The sequence below is a fragment of the Myotis lucifugus genome, unplaced genomic scaffold, assembly GCF_000147115.1.
Source record: "Myotis lucifugus unplaced genomic scaffold, Myoluc2.0 scaffold_227, whole genome shotgun sequence".
In the NCBI taxonomy this organism is placed as follows: Eukaryota; Metazoa; Chordata; class Mammalia; order Chiroptera; family Vespertilionidae; genus Myotis; species Myotis lucifugus.
The window spans coordinates 1,059,678-1,082,213 of NW_005871275.1; the positions used below are offsets into that span (position 1 = coordinate 1,059,678).

Below are 22,536 nucleotides of genomic sequence, written 5' to 3' on the forward strand. Positions count from 1 at the left end.
GATATATGCAAGAAAATGAAACTAGACCACCAACTTACACCATACACAAAAATAAACTCAAAATGGATAAAGGACTTAAATGTAACATGGGAAGCCATAAAAATTCTAGAAGAATCCAAAGGCAACAAAATCTCAGACATATGCAGAAGCAATTTCTTCACTGTACAGCTCCTAGGGCACTTGAAACTAAAGAGAAAATGAACAAATGGGACTACATCAAAATAAAAGCTTCTGCACAGCAAAAGAAACCAACAAAACAAGAAAATCCACTGCGTGGGAAAACATATTTGCCAATGTCATATCTGATAAGGGCCTAAGCTCCAAAATTTATAGGGAACTCATACAACTTAACAAAAAGAAGATAAACAATCCAATCAAAAATGGGCAAAAGATCTAAATAGACACCTTTCAAAAGAGGACATTCAGAAAGCCAAGAGACATATGAAAACATGCTCAAAGTCACTAATCATCCGAGAGATGCAAATCAAAACAACAATGAGGTACCATCTTACACCTGTCAGAATGGCTATCATCAACAAATCAACAAACGACAAGTGCTGGAGAGGATGTGGAGAAAAAGGAACACTTGTGCACTGCTGGTGGGAATGCAGACTGGTGCAGCCACTATGGAAGACAGTATGGAGTTTCATCAAAAAACTAAAAATGGAACTACCATTTGACCCTGTGATCCCACTTCTAGGAATATATCCCAAGAAACCAGAAACACCAATCAGAAAGGATATAAGCACCCATATGTTCATAGCAGCACAATTCACCATAGCTAAGATCTGGAAACAGCCTAAGTGCCCATCAGTAGATGAATGGATTAGAAAACTGTGGTACATCTACACGATGGAATACTATGCTGCTGTAAAAAAGAAGGAACTCTTACCATTTGCAACAGCATGGATGGAGCTGGAGAGCATTATGCTAAGTGAAATAAGCCAGTCAATGAAGGAAAAATACCACATGATCTCACTCATTCATGGATAATAAAGACCATTATAAACTTATGAACAAAAATAGATACAGAGGCAGAGCTGCCTCACACAGATTGTCAAACTGCAGCGGGAAGGCCGGAGAGGGTTGGGGGGCAGGAGGGAGGAGGGTAAGAGATCAACTGAAGGACTTGTATGCATGCATATGAGCATAACCAATGGACATAAGACACTGGGGGGTAGGGAAAGCTAGGGGATTGTCTAGGGCAGGGGGAAAAAAGGACACATATGTAATACCCTTTGTAATACTTTAAGCAATAAAAAAAATACAAAGATACAAAAAGATATATGTAAAAAGGTATTTACACCTGTACCGTTTATAACAGCAAACCTCTGGCAACTTGATTACCTATCATTAGGGAAGGAGTTAAAGAAATACATCTCTCCCCACTAGAATTTAAGCTTCACAAGGACAGGGATTCATATCTGTGATATTAATACTGTTTTCCCAGCACCTGAACATAATAAACATTCAAAGAAATTGTTGAATAAATGACTGAATAAAATTCTGGTATATCCAAATTTATAAAATATGGTGGCCATTAAAAAGAATCGGTTGGATTTATATGTAATGGGCTGGGGAAATGCCCATGATATATTATTAAGTGATAAAAGCAAGTCACAACGTAAAGTATGACTTTATTTATTTGGTGCTTTTATTTAAAGGAAAGATAAAGGAAGAACAAGGTGATATGTAATATACGTTTGTGTAAGCAGAAAAAAATCTTGCAATGATGTGGACCGGGACATTAACATTGGTAATCCAGGGGGCTGGTTAATAGAATGAAAGAGAAATTATTAATCGTTTTCACTTCTCTGCATGGTTTAAATTTGTTTGAAGGGCCTAGCTTGCTGGCTCAGTGACTGAGCAGCCAATTATGAACCAGGAGGTCCTGGGTTCGATTCCCAGTCACATGCCAGGACTGTGGGCTCTATTCCCACTGTGGGGTGTGCGGGAGGCAGCAACCAATGGATGATTCTCTCTCATCATTGATGTTTCTTTTTCTCTCTTCCTCTTCCTTCCTCTCTGAAGTCAATAAATATATATGTATATTAAAAAATTCGTGCCCTAACCGGTTTGGCTCAGTGGATAGAGCATCGGCCTGCAGACTCAAGGGTCCCAGGTTCGATTCCGGTCAAGGGCATGTACCTTGGTTGCGGGCACATACCCAGTAGAAAGTGTGCAGAAGGCAGCTGATCGATGTTTCTCTCATGAATGTTTCTAACTCTCTAACCCTCTCCCTTCCTCTCTGTAAAAAAATCAATAAAATATATTTTAAAAAATTCGTTGGAAGGAATTGTAATTTCTTTTTTTAAAAAATATATTTTATTGATTTTTTACAGAGAGGAAGGGAGAGAGACAGAGAGCCAGAAACATCAATGAGAGAGAAACATCGATCAGCTGCCTCCTGCACATCTCCCACTGGGGATGTGCCCGCAACCCAGGTACATTCCCCTGACCGGAATCGAACCCGGGACCCTTCAGTCTGCAGGCCGACGCTCCATCCACTGAGCCAAACCGGTTTCGGTGTAATTTCTTTTTTTATTATTGACTAGAAGCCCAATGCACGAAATTCGTGCAAGGGGCTCAGCCCTCGCAGCCCTGGCTGCCCCAGCCGGCCCTTGCAGGCCCTCACAACCCCTCGCAGCCTCAGTCGGCCCTCCGGGCCCTGGCTTTGCCTGGAAGATCTTTCGGAAAGATGTCTGGACAGTTGTTGTGCTGTTCGGTATAATTAGCATATTAGCTCTTTATTTTTTTAAAAAATATATTTTATTGATTTTTTACAGAGAGGAAGGGAGAGAGATAGTTAGAAACATCGATGAGAGAGAAACATCGATCAGCTGCCTCCTGCACATCTCCCACTGGGGATGTGCCCGCAACCCAGGTACATGCCCTTGACCGGAATCGAACCTGGGACCTTTCAGTCTGCAGGCCGACGCTCTATCCACTGAGCCAAACCGGTTTTGGCGAGCTCTTTATTATATAGGATTTCAGAGAGATAGAAACATCATTGATGAGAATCATTAATTGGCTGCCTCCTTCACGGTCCCCCACTGGGGGGGATCGCGCCCACAACCCGGGCATGTGCCCTTGGCTGGAATCGAACCTGGGACCCTTTAGTCCGCAGGTCGACGCTCTCTATCCACTGAGCCAAACCGGCTAGGGCAGGAATTGTAATTTCTTAATACAAAATAATTTGCATGAATGAAAACTTAAGCCCAGCCAGACTCCGCTCCCGGAAAGACAGCAGGTTAGAAAAATGTGTCCTTGACACTGTTAAGTATTCTTTATGCAGTATTGGTTTGTTGCCTTATTTTATTGTGTTTGTTGAACAATTGACAGTTACAGGTAAATTTTTCTCCCCAACCCTCCCACCTCTCTCCCCTTAGTTTGTTCTGCCTCTTCCCTTCCAGTAGGTCCCCCTCGGGTCACCCCGCCGCCCCGCACGCTTATCTCAACTCGGCGTTTTCCAGCCGGGCCAGTGGGCGGAGGATGCTTGCCAGTGGCGGCTACTGTGTGCGCTCTCTACTGTGCCACTCCCCGCGCTCAGCGACCTGGAGGAGATTTGCAAAGAATGGGGCCCAAGGGTCCTTCTTTCAGGAATGCACCCCAACGTGCAGTCCCGCCTCCAGAGGAAGGGGCCGGGCTTAGAGGAGGAGGGCCGGGAGCGCAGATGAAGTGTGGGAGAAGTACCTGCCCAGCGCCGCCACCGCTATTAATATTAACTTTTATTGACACTTGGCCTTTCTGTCCTGGGGCTGCACGAAGCAGGAAGTCCAGGGCAGCGGTTCGGGGAAGGGAACTGGCAGGCCTGGAGGACCTGGGGTAAATTATTTAGCTGTGAGCCGAGATAAAGAAGGTTCCATCCCCCTTCCCCACACACCCCGAAGCGGGCGCGGGTTGGGGACCAGCCCTCGAACCGCCACTGACCATCTACCGTAAAGAATCTGGAGGCTGGTGGGGGCAGAGCACGTTGACTTGTCGTTGCCGGGATGAACGCGAGAGCGACGGAATCCGCGGGCCCGACCCGGTTCTAGGGGAGATGGCCCCCGCCCCATCCCCGACCCCCAGAGCCGACCGCGGGCCCCCTTTCGGCGGCTGCGAGGGGCGGACGTGCGAAACGCGGCGGGGAAGGCGGACAGGTGCCGGTTCGTTTGCACCCGCAGTTTCAGGCGATGCCTCCTGCCACCGACCCCCGCTCGTACGCTGGCCCGGGCCGCAGAAGCAGCCGCGGGGCGGGCTGGGCCAGGGGGTCTCCTTGGAATGCTGGCCCCGGCCGGCCTCCCCTGCTCAGCCCTCGAACTCCCCGACCCGCCTCTCGGGGTTCTTGTCTTGGGCCGCGAAACCCGGCTCTCCGGGGCGGGGCGGCGGTTCAGCCCTCTCCGCCGGGCAGCAGCCGCCGCCTGCCGGACACCTCGGGGCTGCACCCACGCTCCCTCCTCCGCAATCCGGTCCCTCCCTCCCGGCGCAGCTCAGCGCGCTCCGCTCCGACGGCTGACACCTCGCCGGGGCCGCCGGCGTCCGCGCCCGGGCTCCCCTCACCTTCCCCGCTCTTACCGCTCTTAGCGGGACGCGCCTTTTAAAAACCCTAGGGGAGGACGCTCGGCCAGCGTCGCTCAGTGGTTGAACGTCAACCTGTGAACCAGGAGGCCAAGGTTCGATTCCCGGACAGGGCACATGTCCGGGTTGCGGGCTCTATCCCCAGTGCGGGGCGTGCAGGAGGCAGCTGATCAATGATTCTCTCATCCTTGATGTTTCTCTCTCTCCCTCTGCCTTCCTCTCTAAAATCAATTTTTTAAAAAGTTAAGTGGTAGGATGTTTACCTATAATGACAAAACTAACTGCTGAAGTCCAGCTGTCCCAAAGAAGAAAGAGAAAGTGCCTGGGATCTCCGCGACCTCTGGTGGCGCTGGCGGCGTGGGGCGCGGGGCTGGCGTCCCAGGGCCTCTCGCCTGCGGGCGCGGCTCCCGCAGGAAGCCTCGCGGCCCAGCTCCTCGCCGGTGCCCACGCCGCGCTCCTGCACCCGGGAGAGGCTGCCAGTCCCGGAGCCCCGGGCTGAAGCCAGGACCGGGCGCGGGCCGGCGGCTGTCACAGGCGGGCGGAGAGCCTGTTCTGGGTCGCCAGGTGTCAGAAGACTGAACGCGGGAGGGTTGGGCTGTGGGCGCTGGTGGCCTTGGGGAGAGTCAGGGAGCCGTGTGACTCCTCCGTCCAGGCCCCGGGGGAAGGAAGGAGGCCGCGGCCACCTGAGCTCTACCTTCTCTAATGGCTGGGCTGAGCGCAGATGTCTTGATGCCAGGGCCCATGCTTCTCCCAGGCCTGTGTTAAACAACTGGCCTCTTTGGGCATGAACAAAGTTTTCTTCCATTTTTTCTGTCTAAAACATTCAGAGTTTCAAATCCAGACAGCATTTTCTTTGAGGTAGAAATGGGAATAAATGAAAAGTTTCCGCTGAGGAAACAGCTTGCTGCTTGTCGCTTTGTCTGGCTTTAGATTTGCAAAAGTAGCTTACTCAGTCTACCAAGCCCATCTAAAAATCTACTCACTGAACAGCTGCAAACCGCAGGGTCAGTTGGTCATTTAGTTCATTTGGTCATTTGGCCTTTTAGCTCTTGGTTCTGGCCAAGTATTCACCCCAAGAGGAGCAACATTAACACTGGATGTATATCTCAAGACTCGAAGGAATGAGAAATAAATGTTGATTGTTGGTTTTCTGTGGCCTTAAGATCGTGACCAAGGACGGTATCTGAACAGTATCTAATGTGTATAACAATATGTCACTGACAGATATCTAAAAGTATAAAGATGGTTATATGAAGTTCAGAGGTATGATGAAAATTATAGTAGGAACAAATAAAAATAATTAGAGGAATTTGGATTTCTGAAGTTTACATTATTTTCAATAAAGTGGTTTGAGAGGAAAAATTATATTTTTATTTTGTATGTGTGTGTGGATTCCAGACAGTCTTCCTTTTTGTTCTGCCTGCTCTCTTGTATATCACTATTTATTGGACAATGGCCTCTGGTTCTTGCTTAATTATATCTTCTGTTTGTTTTTAGCAGTGCACATACACATTACCATAATTCTGCCTAGGAGATTGGAGGAGGGGCTGCAAATAGAATCTAGTTATGTTGAGGGGCTTTTCTGTTTGGTTTTGGTTTGGGTTGTTTTTAATACATTAGAGGTAAAGAACAACACACTGTGTCTTTCATGAATAAAAGACAGCCTGCCCAGGTCATTTTTAACAACGTCTAATCTGTGGCTTCGGTACTTAATCTCTGCTGCTGATTCTACTAATCAACAACAATTTTTTAAGTGCCACGCAACAGCCCATTGTATATTTGTACTTTAACTCTTACATTGTTTTTCATTGTTTGCTGAGGTTAGAGAGGAATTTATCAACCACCTCTTATATAAAACCTATTATTGTCATACTGTAGATACCACGTGTTATGATAGCAGACTGTCAATCCTGGAAGTCCCCAGATAACACATGAACAATTAGAAAATAATTCCTTTCCTAGAAATTAAAACACAAGTATTAAATTGCATGAATATTTGGGGTCTTATCAATAAAATATTGTACATATAAACCCAATATATGACCTGAATACTATTAAGTAAATTTGAGTGTGTGAAGGGGCAGTTTGCTTATCATTTGATCTCAGGGAACTCTTTTTCATGGATCAAAACTGGTTGTGTTCTGGTTTATAGATTAAATCTCTAGCACAGAATCGCCAGGATCCTGCAGAAAGAAAAGCAAATTGGTCATTTAACTTTGGGGATCTGGCAATTTAGTTGATATTATCTACATTCATTGAGATTAATGACAAATTCCCATTTGGAAAGGCTATTGTTAAAACCGATGTAACATTTGGGTACTAGAAAGGTTGGAACCAAAGGTCACTTATGCAATTGCCCCCAACTTTTCTAAACTGATTCTTCAAGGTAAATGTTAGTATAATCTCTGTGACTGACAGATTCTACTTTCCTTGTTTGGAATTTGAGGGGCTTTTTCCTTAGATTTAATTTTATAACCTTCAAAGAAGTCGTGATGTAAGTATATATTCTCTCTGATTTGTAGCTAAGTAAATATAGTGATTGTTTTGGCCCACTCTCACTCAGCTCATCCCAGTTACCAATAAAACCTGCTCATTTCCCTTAACCATAACCATCATCATGAAGAACAAGAGTAGACAAGAAAGGAAAATATGGCTAAATGTAAGAGTTATGGTGGTTAGAAGTTTGTATGGTCTAAATGTAATTTAAGAAAATAATTTACAGCCCTAGTGGACTGAAGGGTCCCAGGTTCGATTACAGCCCTAGCCAGTTTGGCTCAGTGGATAGAGTGTCGGCCTGAGGACTGAAGGGTCCCAGGTTAGATTCCTGCCAAGGGCACATGCCTGGGTTGCAGGCTCTATCCCCAGTAGGAGGCATGCAGGAGGCAGCTGGTCAATGATTCTCTCTCATCATTGATGTTTCTATCCCTCTCCCTTCCTCTCTAAAATCAATAAAAATATCTTTTAAAGAAAATAATTTACCTTAAAATAACAAACTAAATTAAAGAGTACAGAATTGATTTTGAGATGCTGGGATGGAACTTGTTCAAAATAAAGAAACTTGCCGAAACCGGTTTGGCTCAGTGGATAGAGCTGTCTCCTAAGTACAACTATAAGGGAGGACACATCTCCTGGGAGATGAAAGTACCTGGGTTGCGGGCACATCAGTAAGTCATCTTCACATCTGGAATATTATCGATGTTTCTCTCTCATCGATTTTATGCAGACTCTGGGGCTGTGGAGATAAGAGACAACAGACTTGAGGCTACTGTGAAGTAAGCAAATTGAATGCATTAAAAACAATTCTGGAAAGGACTTATACTATCATGATTTGAGACATTACCCATGTTCACAGTTTCTTTGTAAGAGAAAGAAAATGAGCACTTTGCAGAGAAAATGATTTGTGATGGAAAAAAAGAAGAAGCAGCAGGTCCTGTAATTATCAGGATCTAATCCTAAGGGTATGCTTACATTTTCTCGTATTACATTATCTCGTATGACAAATGCAGAAGTGCTGGCTCAGAGCTTGTGGTCTCCCCAAGGTCATTAAACTGGTAAACAGCAGCTTCTCTCTAAAACCAGGTGAAAATAGGACCCCTAAAAACCACGTAATCTCTTCTTAAGATTCTGTAACAGAGATTTCCTTCATGTCAGCCTGCTCTTTTTTTTTACTGAGTGTTGTGAATAACAGCAAGAATGTTGTTGTTTATATATTCAGATTTCTATTTGAGGCCGGTTTCTTGACTATTGTAGGCATCTTACTATATATTATCAGAAAGAAGTGAAATTCATTGAAACGTTTTCTGCTTTCATCAGCAGTACATCTTGTTAACTTTATTGGATGAATATGGTAAACTCATGAATTGTTCACAGAAGAAAAAAAAGGAGTCCTGCTGTCTTCTCTCCACATATACCTTTTTTTAAAAAACATAAGTTCCATAATGCTGGTACTTCCTCTTCCCCTTGTTTATCCTAAGTTCTCAGTCTTTCCATATATTAGTATCATACCCAAAGTACTGTAACTTTTTTCTCTTTTCTTTTTTGTTATTCCTCACCCGAGGATATTTTCTCTATTGATTTTTAGAGAGAGTGAAAGGGAGGGGGGAAAGACCGAGAGAGAAAGAGACACGTTGGTTATCTCCCGCATGCGCCTGGGATGGAGAATCGAACCCGGATCCTTCAGCCCATGGGCCGACGCTCTATCCGCTGTGCCAAACCGGCTAGGGCTACTGTAATTTTTTAAGGAAACGTCTTCTGCAAAAAGACCCTTTTAGAATGGTGGAAGTCTCCCCTCCGCCAAATTTGTTTTTTCTTAAGCATCGAACAGATCCAAGAATCCTCTGAGCCTGCCTTCGCTGAACTTCGTTTTCAGCAGGCGCGTTGCCCTAGTGGGGAAATCTCGCCCGGCCCCAGTTTGGAAGTGGCTGGGGTGGGAGAGGTGCTGGAGCTGGCACCTCCTGCTGGGTCAGAACTGGGTCCCCGGGTCGGATCCGAGGCGCTCTTCACAGGGCGCGCGCGCCCCCTGGCGGCCGGATCCAGGAGCAGGTGCTAGGCGACCGCGGGATCCTGGGGACCCCCTGCCCGCCACGCTCCAGGGGCGCCCGCATCCGGAAGTCATCCTGTCAAATATAAGCCCATGCGTCCCAGCACCGACCTTGCCAGCCCTCCCCAAGCTGCTCTGCCCACTCGCGCCACGTCCCGTGCTCCGGGCTTGCTCCCGAGGAGCTGTCCTGGCGTCGGAGCGGGCGGCCCGCTTTGCCAGCGCGGGCGCGCATTTCTTGCCTTTTCCCGGGCCCGGGAGACGGCGGGGCGGCTGGCGGCCCGCGCGGGTCCTGGCGTTCGGAGCAGCTGAGCGCCCTCCTCGCCCGGAAGCGCCCGGCGCGGGCGGACTAGCGCCGGCGTCAGAGCCCGAGACCGGGCCGGGCAGGGGAAGAGCTGTAATCGCTAGCCGCGGGACAATGCCGACTTTTGAACCTCTAACCACTAAACAAACAGCCCTTGGGCTCTCGCTCCACTCCAAACAGGGTTTATTGACAGGCGTTTCACAGCAACGCATAGCAACCGCGGCGGCGGCGAGGAGGGGAGGCGGGAAGGGGTGGGGGGTGCGCGAGGGGGACACAGTCCGCGCCGGCGCTGGGCTCCCCTCTCGGCGCCTCGACACGCTGGGGCCCGGGATCCCCTGCTCAGCGGACCCCAACTCGACTTCTCCCGTGGGCGAGGCGGCCAGGCACTGTACCCCCAACTCCAGGCTCAGCCACCAGAGCCCCTTCCCAACCCCAGAGCGAATGCGCCACCCGGAAAGAACAGAGAACTGGGGAGATGCTGCAGAGGGATTTATGCCTCACAGCTCCGCTGGTCCTCCCCAGCCCTCGGGGCACCTCCTCCTTCCAGGAGGCTCTGAGTAGGGCTCGAGGGACTCATGAGAAGACCCAAACGAAGGGCGAAGCCATGCGCAGAGCGCCCACCTCGGCGGTTTCTGGGACCAAGAACCTCAAGAACAGCAGTCAGGTCCCCAGCGAATCAGCCGAATAACAAGCAACCGTCACTAAAAGGATCTTCTTATACTGGTTCTTGAATTCTTGTTTATGGGACAGGTGGGGGGAGGGGCGGGAGAGGGGGGAAGCTGCGCGGGACAGGGCAAGGGGTGGTGGCAGAAAGGGCTCCCATCAATGCCCGAGGATTCACAAACTGTATTCATGGAAATACTTCTTGGGAAAACAGAAAATAAACTTTTTTTTTGCTTAGTGCTCAGGTTTCACTGGCTGGATTGTGGAGCTTTCCTAGGAAGAAGGGAATCACTGGTGAAGGGAATGTTTGCAATTGCCTTGGTGTGAATCTGATGAGAGCCATGAGGGGCTCTCTGAGGCCTCGCCCCCAAAACTCACCGCAGCTAGGAAGCAGCGGCCCATTCAGCAGCGGCCCATTCAGATGTGCATTTTGCCCAGAGGCACCCCCAGGAGAACCACGAGTTGCTCAAGCTTGGGGGCAGGGAAGGTCTCAGAACCTGCTCTCTCTGGCTTCTAACGCTCTGGGGTAAAATGAGGTTGTCCAGATAACCTTCTCCACCCTCTCCCTGACTTTGCTAATTCTCCTTGGCAAGTAGAGAAGATGTTCCTTTCTTTTTTAAAAAAATAATAATTCTTGACAAAATCTGAAGACAATAAATACAGAATCTGAAATCTGAAAAGCTCATTTATCTTTTTTTCTTTATAGAAAAAATTCAACTGTGTTCAAATACCCCCACTTCCCTTCACCATGTCACTTCTCTCCCCATGGATCCAGAGGCTTTTTAAAGACTGGCTTGGATGTTACACAGACCAACAACTCAAACAGCAGCAACAACAACTCCCTTTCTTCGTCAGCCCCAAGATTGTGAAAATGACAGGAAGTCCAGGTCGGCTCTGGCATTTATAGCACCGACATACATTCAGCCCAGAGAAGCTCTGGTGACAGGCTTTCTAAACAAGGCCCAGCTCCGGGGCCCCGTCAGGCCTGGAGTCCCAAACCACCCCTCACACCATTCACCACACAAACACCAGCCAAGCCTTTCCTGGTCTGGAGAGGGAAGAGAAGAAAGACAAAGACCTGGGGGTTCTGCAGTCTGTGGTCGGTTCAGGTCTCTATCTTAGCTGCCTCTGACTCCTGCAGTGTAAACCTTGCCTGCCCTTGAAGCTGGAGGGGCCAGCTGGTCCTTGGATGACAGTGAGTAGGCAGTAGCCATCTTGGCTCCACGCACTGGCGTCCCCCTGCGTCCCTTTCTCCCCTCAGTTCCAACCAGAGGTGCCTCCTGCAGATTTTGGAGGTAAAGAACTGGAGAGGAGGGGCTGAAAGCCTGGTCTGTTTAGCCAGTCGAGACAATGCTTCTGCCAGTACCACGTGAAGTCCCGGTGGTCATCATTTCTGTCTCCTCACTGGCAGAAAGAGTCAGGCCGAAAAAAGTCAAATTCTGGGACAGTGTCTTCCTTGAGGCCTTTGACCCCACTTGTATTTGCTCCTGGCCCCATTTTTCCTCTGAGAGCTGGATAAGTTGGTGTACATTGTGGTGGGAGGGGAGGGGTCTCTCCTGAGGATTCGAGCAGAGTCCATGCTCCTCGTGGCTCAGCCTGGAATTGCTCTGCTGCTGCAGGCCACTGTAGGTCACTGGGTGACAGTGGGGTTCAACACCCCCCCAGTTGGCCCCAGAACCCCAGTGACAGAGCCTGGCACGGAGCCTTGCAGGGAAGACACAGGACTCAGGGGCTCCGGGACACTTCTCAGAGGACCTGGCTGCGGCTGGGGAGGCTGGGCTGTAGGTGGTGGAGGCTGCTGCTGCTGCTGCAATTTCTTCTTGTTGATTTTCCTTTCCTTCGCTCTGCGGTTCTGAAACCAAATTTTAACCTGGAAATGGACAGGTGGGGAAAACAGAAGATGGTAAAGAAGAGAATGTGAGGGGGGGGGGGAGAGGGGGAGAGCCGGTATCAGCACTAGCATCAATAAAGAAGTGCCCTCTCTCAGGAAGGACCCCAAACCCTATCTCAGCCTTTCTTGGGATTTCTCCATAACTGCCCAGGGAGCCCCTCTCAAGCCCAACTCAGCATCCTGAGAGAAGTGCCTCACCCACACACACCTTTTCCCCCAGGTTTCTTTCCAAAGGAACCTTTATCTGCAACTTTACTGGAAAAGCTCAGAGCCTCAGACCCAAGAAACACAGAAACCACAGGCCCTTTCTGTAACAAGCAACAGGAAGCCAGGGCTAGATGGACTTCAGATGACAACCTTTAGCCTCTCAAAGCTAACTTAAAAAGTAATAGTCTTCACCTTGGGGTGGAGAATGAGATTTAATGTGAGCTTCCTGGCTGTGAATGTGGCCTGTTTTTTTCTAGATTATATAGAGAGTTTGTGAGCCAAGTCTCACCCCTTTAGTTTTAATGGGCGGGGACTGGGGGTCTATTAATTTTTTCCAGGCACAGTGCTGGGCCCAAAGAGAATAGGTCTTTAAGTCTTTATTCATTGACCCGAATAGAATTCTGGATTAAACTAATACTGGTTTTTTTTCTCCCAGACACCACCCCCCTCCCCCAAACAAATAGAAATATTCAACATCATCCAAAAAGACCACAGGTGGAAGGAGCCTTTTTAATATTTTTTTTAGCATTCAGAAGGAAAATGCTTTCCATCCTGCTACTTTACGCTGCCCACAGAACTGGTGGATGCAGCAGCCTAGCTTCTAAATCCCCCACAGGAAAACCCCTCCCTCGGGCAGTGACCAGGTCAGGAGGGAGAAGGGCAGTTCGCACCTGCCTCTCCGACAGCCCCAGGGTGGCGGCCAGCTCGGCTTTCCTCCGGATGGTGATGTAACGACTGTAGTGAAACTCCTTCTCCAGCTCCAGCCGCTGATGGTCCGTGTACACCACCCGGTATTTGTCTTTCGTCCTGGTTTTCACTGGAGGAAAAAGAAGTCAGAGCTGAGAACTACAGGGCCCATCAGTCATGGGTAATGACAAACCTCTCTAACCCAAGGGCCATTTCTCTTCCTCACCACCCAGGGGGGCCAGGGGTTGTCCTGCCAGTCCGACAAGACCCTCCCCAACAGAGTGGGGGGGGCCTGCAGGGCAGCTAAACTAACCTTGGGGTTAAGTGGTTTTTAAAAATTAAAAAAAACCTAAAACCTCTACACACAGAAGAAAGCAGAAGCCAACCACCATTTTGGTGAACCAAATGTGGTACTGGAGCTGGCTAGGCCCAAAGGGAAAGAGAACAGGGCAGGGTACCCAGAGTCCCGGGAATATTCACATTTTCAGGCCAACCAGAGATGAAAGCCCACCCTAAAAACAGCTGGGATTGTGAGTATGCATTGGGTTTCCTCAAGCCACCACCCCCCAGCACTAGGCCCCTCTGCAGGAATTCTGAGCTGGGGTCTGGCAAGCAGAAAGCCCGCCCACTGGGGACTATATATATATATAAACCTGGGGAAACCCGGTGGGGCATTTTCCACTCTGTGTTTCAATCCCCCATTTCTATCTGCCGCAAACCCTGCAGAGTTATCCCGACCAGGGATCTGTACTCACTGGGTAAGTCAACATATTAAACCTGGGATTGATTGTTTTACGGAAGAGCCTTGACAAATGGTGCCTCGGCAATTGGAGCAGACCAGAGCCTGGTGTCTCCGCCGCGCCTGCCTGTCCTGTCCTGGGTCAACCCTCGCAGAGCCATGGCCAGGCCGGGGTCTTCTGGACGCAGAACTGGCTCAGCTGCCCAGTGCCCAGTCCCACCGAAAGATCTAAAAGGTCTGGGAGCTACTCCGAGGTGTTTAATGCCCCGCAGGCCGACTTTGTTCAGGTAAAACCCTTTGCAAACCATAACAAAAGCTCCCTGGGAAGATACAGGCTGGATCAGAGGGAGCTCCCCTAAGCCGCTGAAAGCGGAACACAGTCGCAAACAATGCCGGACAAGGCGATCTTATCAAAGAAAAGCCCTTTCAATGCCTTAATAACAACCGCATTCTGTTTGAATTACCACTACTGAGCAAATGGCGGCCCCAGCTTTCATCCCCCTCCCCGCCAGGCGCATTAACATAAACACCGCCCGGCAGGCGCATTTGAATGGGCGCAGCGGCCCCGACCCCGCGCCACCGAAAAGAGTGAAGAGAACTAACACGTCTCCAGGGCCTGCCAAGAGGCGGGCGCATTCCCACGCGTTACCGCCTCACAGGTAGTCGCCCCTTTTCACAGACGAGGAAACTGAGAAACAGACTAGGTTAGGCAGAGAGTAGGGGCGCGGCTGGCACTGAAGTCAGGTTGGAGCTACGAAACACACCTCCAGGGCTGGGGAGCGGGGCGCAAAGGAGTCCTCCGAGCCCAGCTCCCTAGTAGAGACACTCGCCTTGAGGTGCTCGGGTGCTGAATACCGCGGCCGGGCCGGTAAACGCGGTGACCAGGCCGCTTGGCGCTCTGCGGCCCGCGCCCAAGGGCCTTGGAGGCGCCCCGCACCCCCTGGGAACTAAGGAGGGCACTGGCAGAGGGGAGAGATGAGAGGGACTTGCCAGAATTCATTATTGACTGCGAAAGTCACCACCCTCTTTCCGGGCCCTAAAAGAGACAATGGCAAGGCTGGGAAGGTGTATATCAAAGCGGGCCGGGCTGAGTACCTCCCCCTCGCCCCTTGACAGATGACGCTCAGCAGAGGAGCCGGGCTCCGGCCCGCGGGCCGCGGCCTCCCCACATTAACATCACAAGGGCGCCCGGCGCCCGCGGCGGCCTTACCACCTTGGCGCGGGACTTCACAGCGGCTCTCATCTGCTGACCCCTCGGCCTGGGCTCCTGTGTCTCCCCTCCCTCTCCCTCCGCTCTACGCTCTCTCGGGACCCGCCAGACCCCCCCCCCCCCCCCCAGGCTGTCGGGTCCCCGCCTTGTTGCGCCCTGGCAGGCTCTGTAAAGAAAGCCTTTGGGAGCGCACTCTTTCCGACCAGGGCGCCCCCTCTAGGGGAAGGAACCAAGCCTCCGGGCCGGTCCTGTGGCTTCTCCCTGGGCGGCCACATTTCCCACCAAACGATCCTGGCATGTGCCCAGTGACACAGAAACCGATGCCCAGAGACAGCCCCCGACGGCTGCTCTGATGTATACGGCTGTAATTGGCTATAAACTTCTGCGAAGTGACCATAACCTGCTTGCGGCCTGGCTGAGGCAGAAAGGAGGGAAGAGAAAAAGGCGGAAGTGCAGAGGGCTGGGAAGATCTCATGGAATAAAAAGGAGATGCCAACAGGACTCTCCCCAACACACTTCCCGACACTGTAAGTGGCAGCCCTGGAATCAATGAGGCCCACAGTCCGGCAAACCTAGAACCTTTGCAGGAACAGCTCCTGAGCAAGCATCTGTCGCGCGCGCGCGCAGACACACACACACACACACACACACACACACACACACACACCTAGACTCTCGATTCGGAACAAACGATTCCTGTCTGGAGCAGACACTAAATCCGCACCACGGTTTCTCCTCCCTTCTGCGGTTTCTTGCCTTCCTGCTTCAGATTGAAATAACCCTTTTGCAGATCAAAAGTTCAAAGCCCAGGGCGCGCCCCCTTAGTTCATAAGTCAACACCTCCTTTCCAGACACAGAACCTCTCCGACTTGCTGCAGCTCCGATCCCTTGAGTTGCCCGAAAGGCTAGCCCTGGACCCACAGGGCGCCCGCCTGGCCGCCCAAGCCACCTCTCTCCTGAGTAGTCGGAGGCGGAAGGAGGGCGTGGAGAGAGGGTCCAGAGTCCTGCCGGCAGAGTTGGGGACTCCCTCTTCCAGGTGACTGGGAGCTGCGCACCGAGTGCGAGCGGAGGCAGCAAGTGGGGAGGACGCGACCCACTTGGTACAGCCGTGCTTCTCCCCGAAACTGAGCCGGGGTGTGCAACCAAAATACTCACTCCCGACCCCCTCCAGCCTAGGGGCTGGGGCTAGGGAAACCCTGAGGGGCCGGGCTTCCTGATGTTGTCACCCGGACCCTCCTTCCTGGCGCGGAACCCCAACAGCCCCCGACACCCGGGTGCGCACGGGACACGCGGCCCGCCCAGCAGCCGGTGCGGGTCCGCACCTCCCAGGGCGCCTTCGCGCCGGGTGCGCCGCGCTTACCTTGGCTTCCGAGGGACGGCTGCGCCGGCTTCCGCATCCACTCGCACAGGTTCCGCCTCTGGCCACCGGGGGACAACTGCTCAGTGGCAGCGGTGGCGGCGGGCCCGGGAGGGCCAGGGTTGAGAGTCTGCAGCAATCCCGAAGCACAGGAAGGCGCAGCGGGCGGGTGGTGCGGGTGGTGGTGCGGATGGTGGTGCGGGTGGTAGTCGGTGGGGCTGCTGTAGCCCATGGCGGCGGCCGGCGAGCCCCCGTTGAGGCCGTGCGCCACGGCGTTGGCTGCCACCGCGGCGCCCCCCGGCGCGTACCCGTTCCAGTCCTCCCGGAGTGGGGCGCCGTAGGCTGCGGACCAGGACGGCCCCGGGGATTGCGCATTGTCCAAGTTCGCGGCCGCCGCGGCCGCCGCGGCCACATGATAGCCGCCGTAGTCCGGGTACTGGGGGGCACTGACGAAGTTCTGCGGGGCCAGGTTGAGGCCGCCAGAGTGGCGCACGGAGCTGGGGTACATGCTCACGTCCTTGTCCAGGAGGTAGCTCACGTACATGGTGGCGAGGGCCCGACAGCCAACCTCACCATGCTGCCTGGGGACGGACGCTGGGGGCTGCCGCAGGGAGCGAAAGGGCGAGGGCAAGGGGACGCCAGGAGCCGCGGGTGGCTGCGCCCCAGCCCGCGGTGCTTCGCTGGCTCCTCGCGGCGCTTCTGCCTCTAAGGCGGTCCCTCCCACTGGCCTGTCTCCACCCTCCCTCCCTCCCTTTCTTCCTTCTTTCCTCCCACCTCCTTTCCACCGGGCTGCAGAGGCGGGGAAGACTCGCCACTGGCTGGCGTGCGGAGCCTGGGGCCAAAGGCCTTACGTGATTAACGAGTGTTTACAGGACTCTATTAGTAATGACACAGACACCAATGGCTGGAGGCTTCGAGGCGCAGCGCGCACCCTGCGCACAACCCCCAAAATATGATTTGCATTTTAAAAGATAAGGGGTGGGGGGCAGCTCTTGAGAAGGCGGCGACTCGATCACAGCTAAATATTCAAACCTTTATTGTTAAGAGCTTCCTCCTTCCAACCCAGTGCACTTTAACCTCCAATCACAGGTTCAAAGAATGAAATCAAGAAACTTGCAAAAGAGAGGGGGGAAGAGCTGTCTTGATGGGAATCTGAACTTGGAGGCTAAGGGGCTGTGTTCATCATTTGCAGAAAAGAGGGGTTCAAGATGCTCCTTCTATTCTAAGAGAAAAGGGACGCCATTGCTTTGATGACAGCCTTTCTAACCTAACCATGAGGTGAAGAGCGGAGGAAGTAGAGATTCGGAGGTTCCTTGCGGCTTTGAGCCGTGGCCAGAACGCCTGTGAGCCCCCAACAACTGTCATCGCTGATCATTTATTTTTTTCCCCAAGGAAACCGCTCCTCCTTCCGCATGAGATAAATTATGACCCTAGCTGTGGGCTGCATCTCCCGTCCATCTAACATTTGGGATTTAAGTTAAAGCAATTAATTTTAAGAAATTACACTTAAGACTCAAAAGTCTTAACTACAAACCAAGTTAGTAATCAAGCTAGTGGAGGGCAGTAATGGAGCAGGAGGGGGTTGCTAGAGTGAGGTACTGGTTACACCGTGTGTTCATGAAAACTCCACGAGCTACACTTATATGTTTATTATAATTAAACATCTGGTTAAAAATCAAGGAAAGGGGAGCCTAGACTGTCTGGTAATGTGTACCTAGATCCTAAAAGCACTTTACAAGGTGGATAAAACGTTCTTGGAAGAAAACTGTTTTTCATCTCCAGGGGATGGTAAGGCAACCCTGGCCCGTTACTAATGACTGCCTCTGAAAAGCTCTGGGTGGGGAAGAGTTGAGAAAGGATCTTCCTTGGTTTTTGAAGCATTGTGTCCAAGGAGCCAGGGGCTGTGGGGACCTGTGCTGCAGGCCTGGCTGGGGATCTGCACCTAGAGGGGTGCAGGCCAAGGTGATCTGGCTCCTGCACGCGCACTTCTCTCGGTTTAGCGACTATAGGGAGTGGGCCTGAGGTGGCTGTCTGCCTTCTCTCTGAACCCAGACGGCAGTGCCAGGCTGGGAGTCACAGGGCCGGCTGGGCTGGGCTGGGCAGGCTGACTGGGTGGCTCTGGAACGGGCAGGGTGCTGGCCTCTCTCCTCCAGATCTGTACTTGATGCTCCTTGTCAAGTGCTTTCTGGTATTTGTCACTTCATCTAATCATCTCTGGAGCCCTTTCCAGTGTCTTTTCTGTTGTGGTTGTTGTTGTGGTTGTTGTTGTTAGCTCTAATGTCTTTTATCTCCCCTGATCCTCACTTCTCCCTAGATCCGGAACAAAGCTGGTGTTGTCATGCTCTTCATTTTACAGACGACACCCACCAAAATGCATGGTGCAGAGACGCCAGGCCCAAAGAGGTCCAGGGCCTCGGGATCTCCGGCTTGCTAGTCCCTCCGGTCCTTTGTGTTGCCTAAGGAAGCAAGCTGAGCACTCAAGAGGTGGGAGGCCCTTGTAGGTCATCTATCTGGAACCCCTGAGCCTGGCCCAGACAGCTGAGAGTCATCGGACCTCTCCAGAAAATACATTGCAAGCCCCATTACAAAACTCAAATCATTGAGTGGGGTGTGCGTGTGAAAGGGTGTCTGCAGTCCTGATGGGGCAGGAATGTGAGAGGTTAAGTGATGGGCACTGCGGACTTTTGATCTAGTAAACATCTTCCTCCTCTTCCTGGAGACACAGTCCCTCCTTCCGTCCCCACACCCCCTCCCAGGCCTCAAGCTCTGAAAGTCAGCGGAGGCCCAGGCTTGAGCCTGTGTCTTCGGAATGTGAGCATTCTTTGTAACAATCACTTTATTGGGGACAGCCATCCCCTCCGCCCTGCCCTGTGGTGGCCACTTCCTGCATTTTTATGGCCCGGCTGCAAGCCACTGGCTAATTGTCCTGGTTTTCCAGCTGTGTCTCTGTGCTCTGCACCAGAGAAAGGGCTCTGGCCTGCCCACCCAGATGCTTTGGGGGTGGCCTGAGTTGCTCTGGCCCCAGGGGTCATGCCAGGCCCAGAACTGGCCGGACTACAGGGAAGCCTGAGACTCACTTGGGGTTCAAGGGCTGGAGAAAGGAAATGCTTGAGAAAACTAATTAATTTCCTTCCTGGAAAAAAAGGGTCCATAGTAGTGGCATGGCCCCGCCCATGAGCTTGGGGTCTGGGCTGTTGGGTGAGGGGCAAGCCAATAAGGATGTCCTTGGACAAGCTCCTCAGAGTGGATGTGCCCTCTCATGTTAAGGCTGTCCTCCCATCGGGTGCTGCAGTGGCAAGGCAATAGGAGCAACCAGAGAGGGGTGGAGGTGGCTGATGGGAAGAGGGCCTGGATCTCTTTATCCTGATGGCTTAGCGGCCTCTAGCAGGTCATTGTTAGGTGGCTATTCCGAGGCCTGCTGTGGATGGGGTGGCTCCCCCAGCCTCTGGGTGCAGGTGTGTGGCCCTGGGAGAATGGGGGTGCGACCTGCATTAGGGCCCCAAGCAGCGCTTCTCAGTTCTAGACCCAAGGTGCCTGGCAGTTTCCTCAGAGCCTTTTGGCCTGAACTGAGAAGCACCTGGCAAGGTCATCCCCAACCTTATTGCTCAAGGCTCCTTTCCAGCCAGTACCTCTGGTCTCCCCCAGCTGCCTCGCCAGAGAAGCCTTCAGCAAATCATTCTGGAAGAGGCCAACTTATTTGGGAAGCTGGGAGCTGGACTTGGACTGGGGCTGGAGCTGTGGTGGCCCCATGGAGCCAGAGCTACATCAGGCTTTTAAAGACAAAAGAGGGTGAGAGGAGGGACCCAGGTAAATAAAGTGTCAGGAAGACTACATAGGCAGCCACAACTCAGTTATCAAAGGGGCTTCTCTTTGTTACTGACGGTGTAGAGGCCATTCCACATTCCTCAGAGAAGGTTGGGGCTTCCAGGATTCCACCCGGTGGCAAGGGCAGGGGTGCAGAGGGGGATGGGAAGCAGGAGGTGCCGGAAGGGGCGGATTGCTTCTCTAAGCAGATGAGACACTCCTTGAATCCACAGATCATTGACAGGGCTCCCTCCCTGCTCAAAGGTCCCCGGTGTTTGCTCCACCTTGGGGGACCCTGCTTTCCCCCATATTTGTGGCTCCTGGAAACTGGGGAGGCCGTGACCCTTGTAACCCAGACAGGGCAGGCCCTCTCTACCCACCTTCCCATGCACGTCTACTTTCTAAATCCCTCTGAAGATCAAGAAAATCATCCAAATAATGCACCCTTCCTGACTCCCTCTCCACCCCTGCACAGGAAACCCTCACCCTGCCCTGCCGGGGCCTGAGTTTCCAGGATAGTTAAGGACGAGTAAGAAAGAAGAAAATGTCTGATAAAGCTTTCAGTTTGGCAATCCATAGTGCTGTTGGGAACATGGCTCAATCTCTACTTCACTGGAGTTTAGGGAGTTCCTCAGCCATTGCATTCAATCAGCAACACCCCCCCCAACACACACACACACACACACACACACACACACACACACACACACACACACACGCAGGAAGGCTCAATAATGGCTGATTTGACCCCAACATCTCCACCCTGGCCTGCTACAGCCCACTCAGCTAACCTCACTGGAAAAAATGGATCACAGTGTCCTCTCTGCGGGGTCTCCCCAGCGCCCACCGCCTGCTTGGCCCCATCAGGCCACATGGAGCCCAACGTGTTCATCCTGAAAAGCAGGAGGGACCACAGCTGTCCAAAGCTGCCCCGGAGCAGATTTGTCCCTGCCCAGCAGAGTCAAACTGAGTGTCTGGTCCTCTCTGCCTGAGCAAAAGCTCCTGAACGTGTGGGAGGCGGCGTGGACTCAGGGACCAGTGCGCCAGACAGAGGGGAAAACAGTGCCTAGCGCTCTCCAAGCACTCTGAACCAAGGCAAGCAACACCTTTCCCCTGCTCTTCTAGTGAAGTTACATTCTCAAAGCCAGGAGACCTGGGAAAATAAAGAGCCTCAGAAGAGGGGGCAGAATCTGGGAGCAGAAATCTGGTTTTGCTCATTGGGTGAAAGTTATGTGAGTAAATGGTGGGGTGGCCCATTTCTTCCCTTTATGCTGAAATCAGTCTGTGGACACTGTGTGCATATGATATAATGCACTCTAATTCTGTGTGATGGATGGGCACAAGAGAACCATTTAAAGCCCCAAGAGGGAGGAACTTGGGTCTCACCCCAGAGGAAAACCCTTGATGCTGGGAGCCCCGGCTCTCAGGCCAGCAGCAGCTAGAGGTTCCCACAGAGCCTTCAGTTACCATGTGTTCACTCCCCAGCGCCTCATGCTTAAGGCGACCTTTGTTTATCATATGAAAATATGTTCCTAGGAAGCCCTACACAGTCGGCTTTATGGGACCTGAAGAGGGGGAGCAGGGAAAGGTCCCGCTCTCCTGGAGCCGCGAAACCCTTGGAAAACGACTCTCCCTACAGAGGAGGCGGGGGCTTACTGTCTGCGCAGCCCTTCATTCTACAAAGAGAAATCAGAGACGCAGAAAGGTTAGGTGACTCCGCCAGGATCGCACATCTAGCGATTCCAGTCGCTAAAAGTGAATGAGCTGCTCTCGTGCCGCCGTTTTTTCAACCCGTGTGCTGCAAGAACTTTTGAAACATGCACTACCTGCCTAAAAGAGGACACGCGGACCTCTCAGTCGGGTACTGCATGTTTCCCTTAGGTTTTCAAATTAAAAACGACAACAGCCAACACAACAATAGTCTCCTGGTGTGGATGAATCTAAATTATACTTATTTTTTGTCAGATCAGCAAACAAGACAGCATATTTTCCGTGTGCCATAGAATTTTCATAATTTGTGTGCGCCATGGGGTGACTTCTAATTCTGTGCCTGTGTTAATTATTCCTCACGCTGCTGGTGCCACCCCAGAAACAGTGCCTCCCATGACTCCGGGAACCCCAACTCCCCGACTGCACCAGGACACTCCATTTCTGCTCTGGGGACATTTCAGACTTCCCCGTACTTCTCCCTTCAACAGGCACCTGCTCGCTGCGGTTTATTCGTTTATTGGTTGGTGGATTTTCCACAAATTCTATCCCAGATTTTTCTCCAATTGCCAAAGAAGATCTCCATCTGCTTTTGTCGCACTTCTGAGAAGAGCTCTTCATTTTGTAACAAAAGCTGATATCCTGTGGCTGTTCTGGGACATGTGTCAGATGTAAAACGAGTTAATGGTTATGAAAAGAAATTGTGTTGTCTTTCCCTCCTTCCCTTCTTCCCGCATCCGTGTCAGTGGACAGCATTTAGACACAAAAAGCCTCCCCCTCCGGTAATGAAAGGAGCCCGCATTCAGGTTCCCGGTTACGTGGTTCACGTGAAAGCCAAGCTCGGGTGGTTCCTGAGTGTGTGTGTGTGGG

General features: G+C 51.8%; 1 protein-coding gene across 2 annotated transcripts; it reads right to left on the bottom strand.

The window, feature by feature from the left end:
* Positions 1 to 10,736: 10,736 nt before the first annotated feature.
* On the bottom strand, positions 10,737 to 17,065 carry CDX2 (caudal type homeobox 2). Of its 2 annotated transcripts, none has more exons than XM_006098269.2 (3): positions 16,159 to 17,065; positions 12,834 to 12,979; positions 10,737 to 11,934 (listed from the first exon to the last, which is right to left on the bottom strand). In XM_006098269.2, the coding sequence occupies exons 1-3, from the start codon at positions 16,697 to 16,699 to the stop codon at positions 11,695 to 11,697; spliced, it is 927 nt and encodes a 308-aa protein (XP_006098331.1). In that variant the 5' UTR covers positions 16,700 to 17,065; the 3' UTR covers positions 10,737 to 11,694. The 2 variants fall into 2 exon arrangements, with proteins under 2 accessions (XP_006098331.1, XP_014319382.1); XM_014463896.2 differs by having other exon boundaries at positions 11,811 to 11,934; positions 12,838 to 12,979; positions 16,159 to 16,699.
* Positions 17,066 to 22,536: the final 5,471 nt, after the last annotated feature.

Excerpts from the sequence above, each read along its gene's own strand:
- CDX2 (XM_006098269.2), bottom strand. The coding sequence starts at position 16,699 with ATGTACGTGAGCTACCTCCTGGACAAGGACGTGAGCATGTACCCCAGC. Across the intron at positions 12,980-16,158 it reads GCCGTCCCTCGGAAGCCAAG|TGAAAACCAGGACGAAAGAC; the intron begins GTAAGCGCGGCG and ends TTTTTCCTCCAG. Across the intron at positions 11,935-12,833 it reads TGGGGCTGTCGGAGAGGCAG|GTTAAAATTTGGTTTCAGAA; the intron begins GTGCGAACTGCC and ends GTCCATTTCCAG.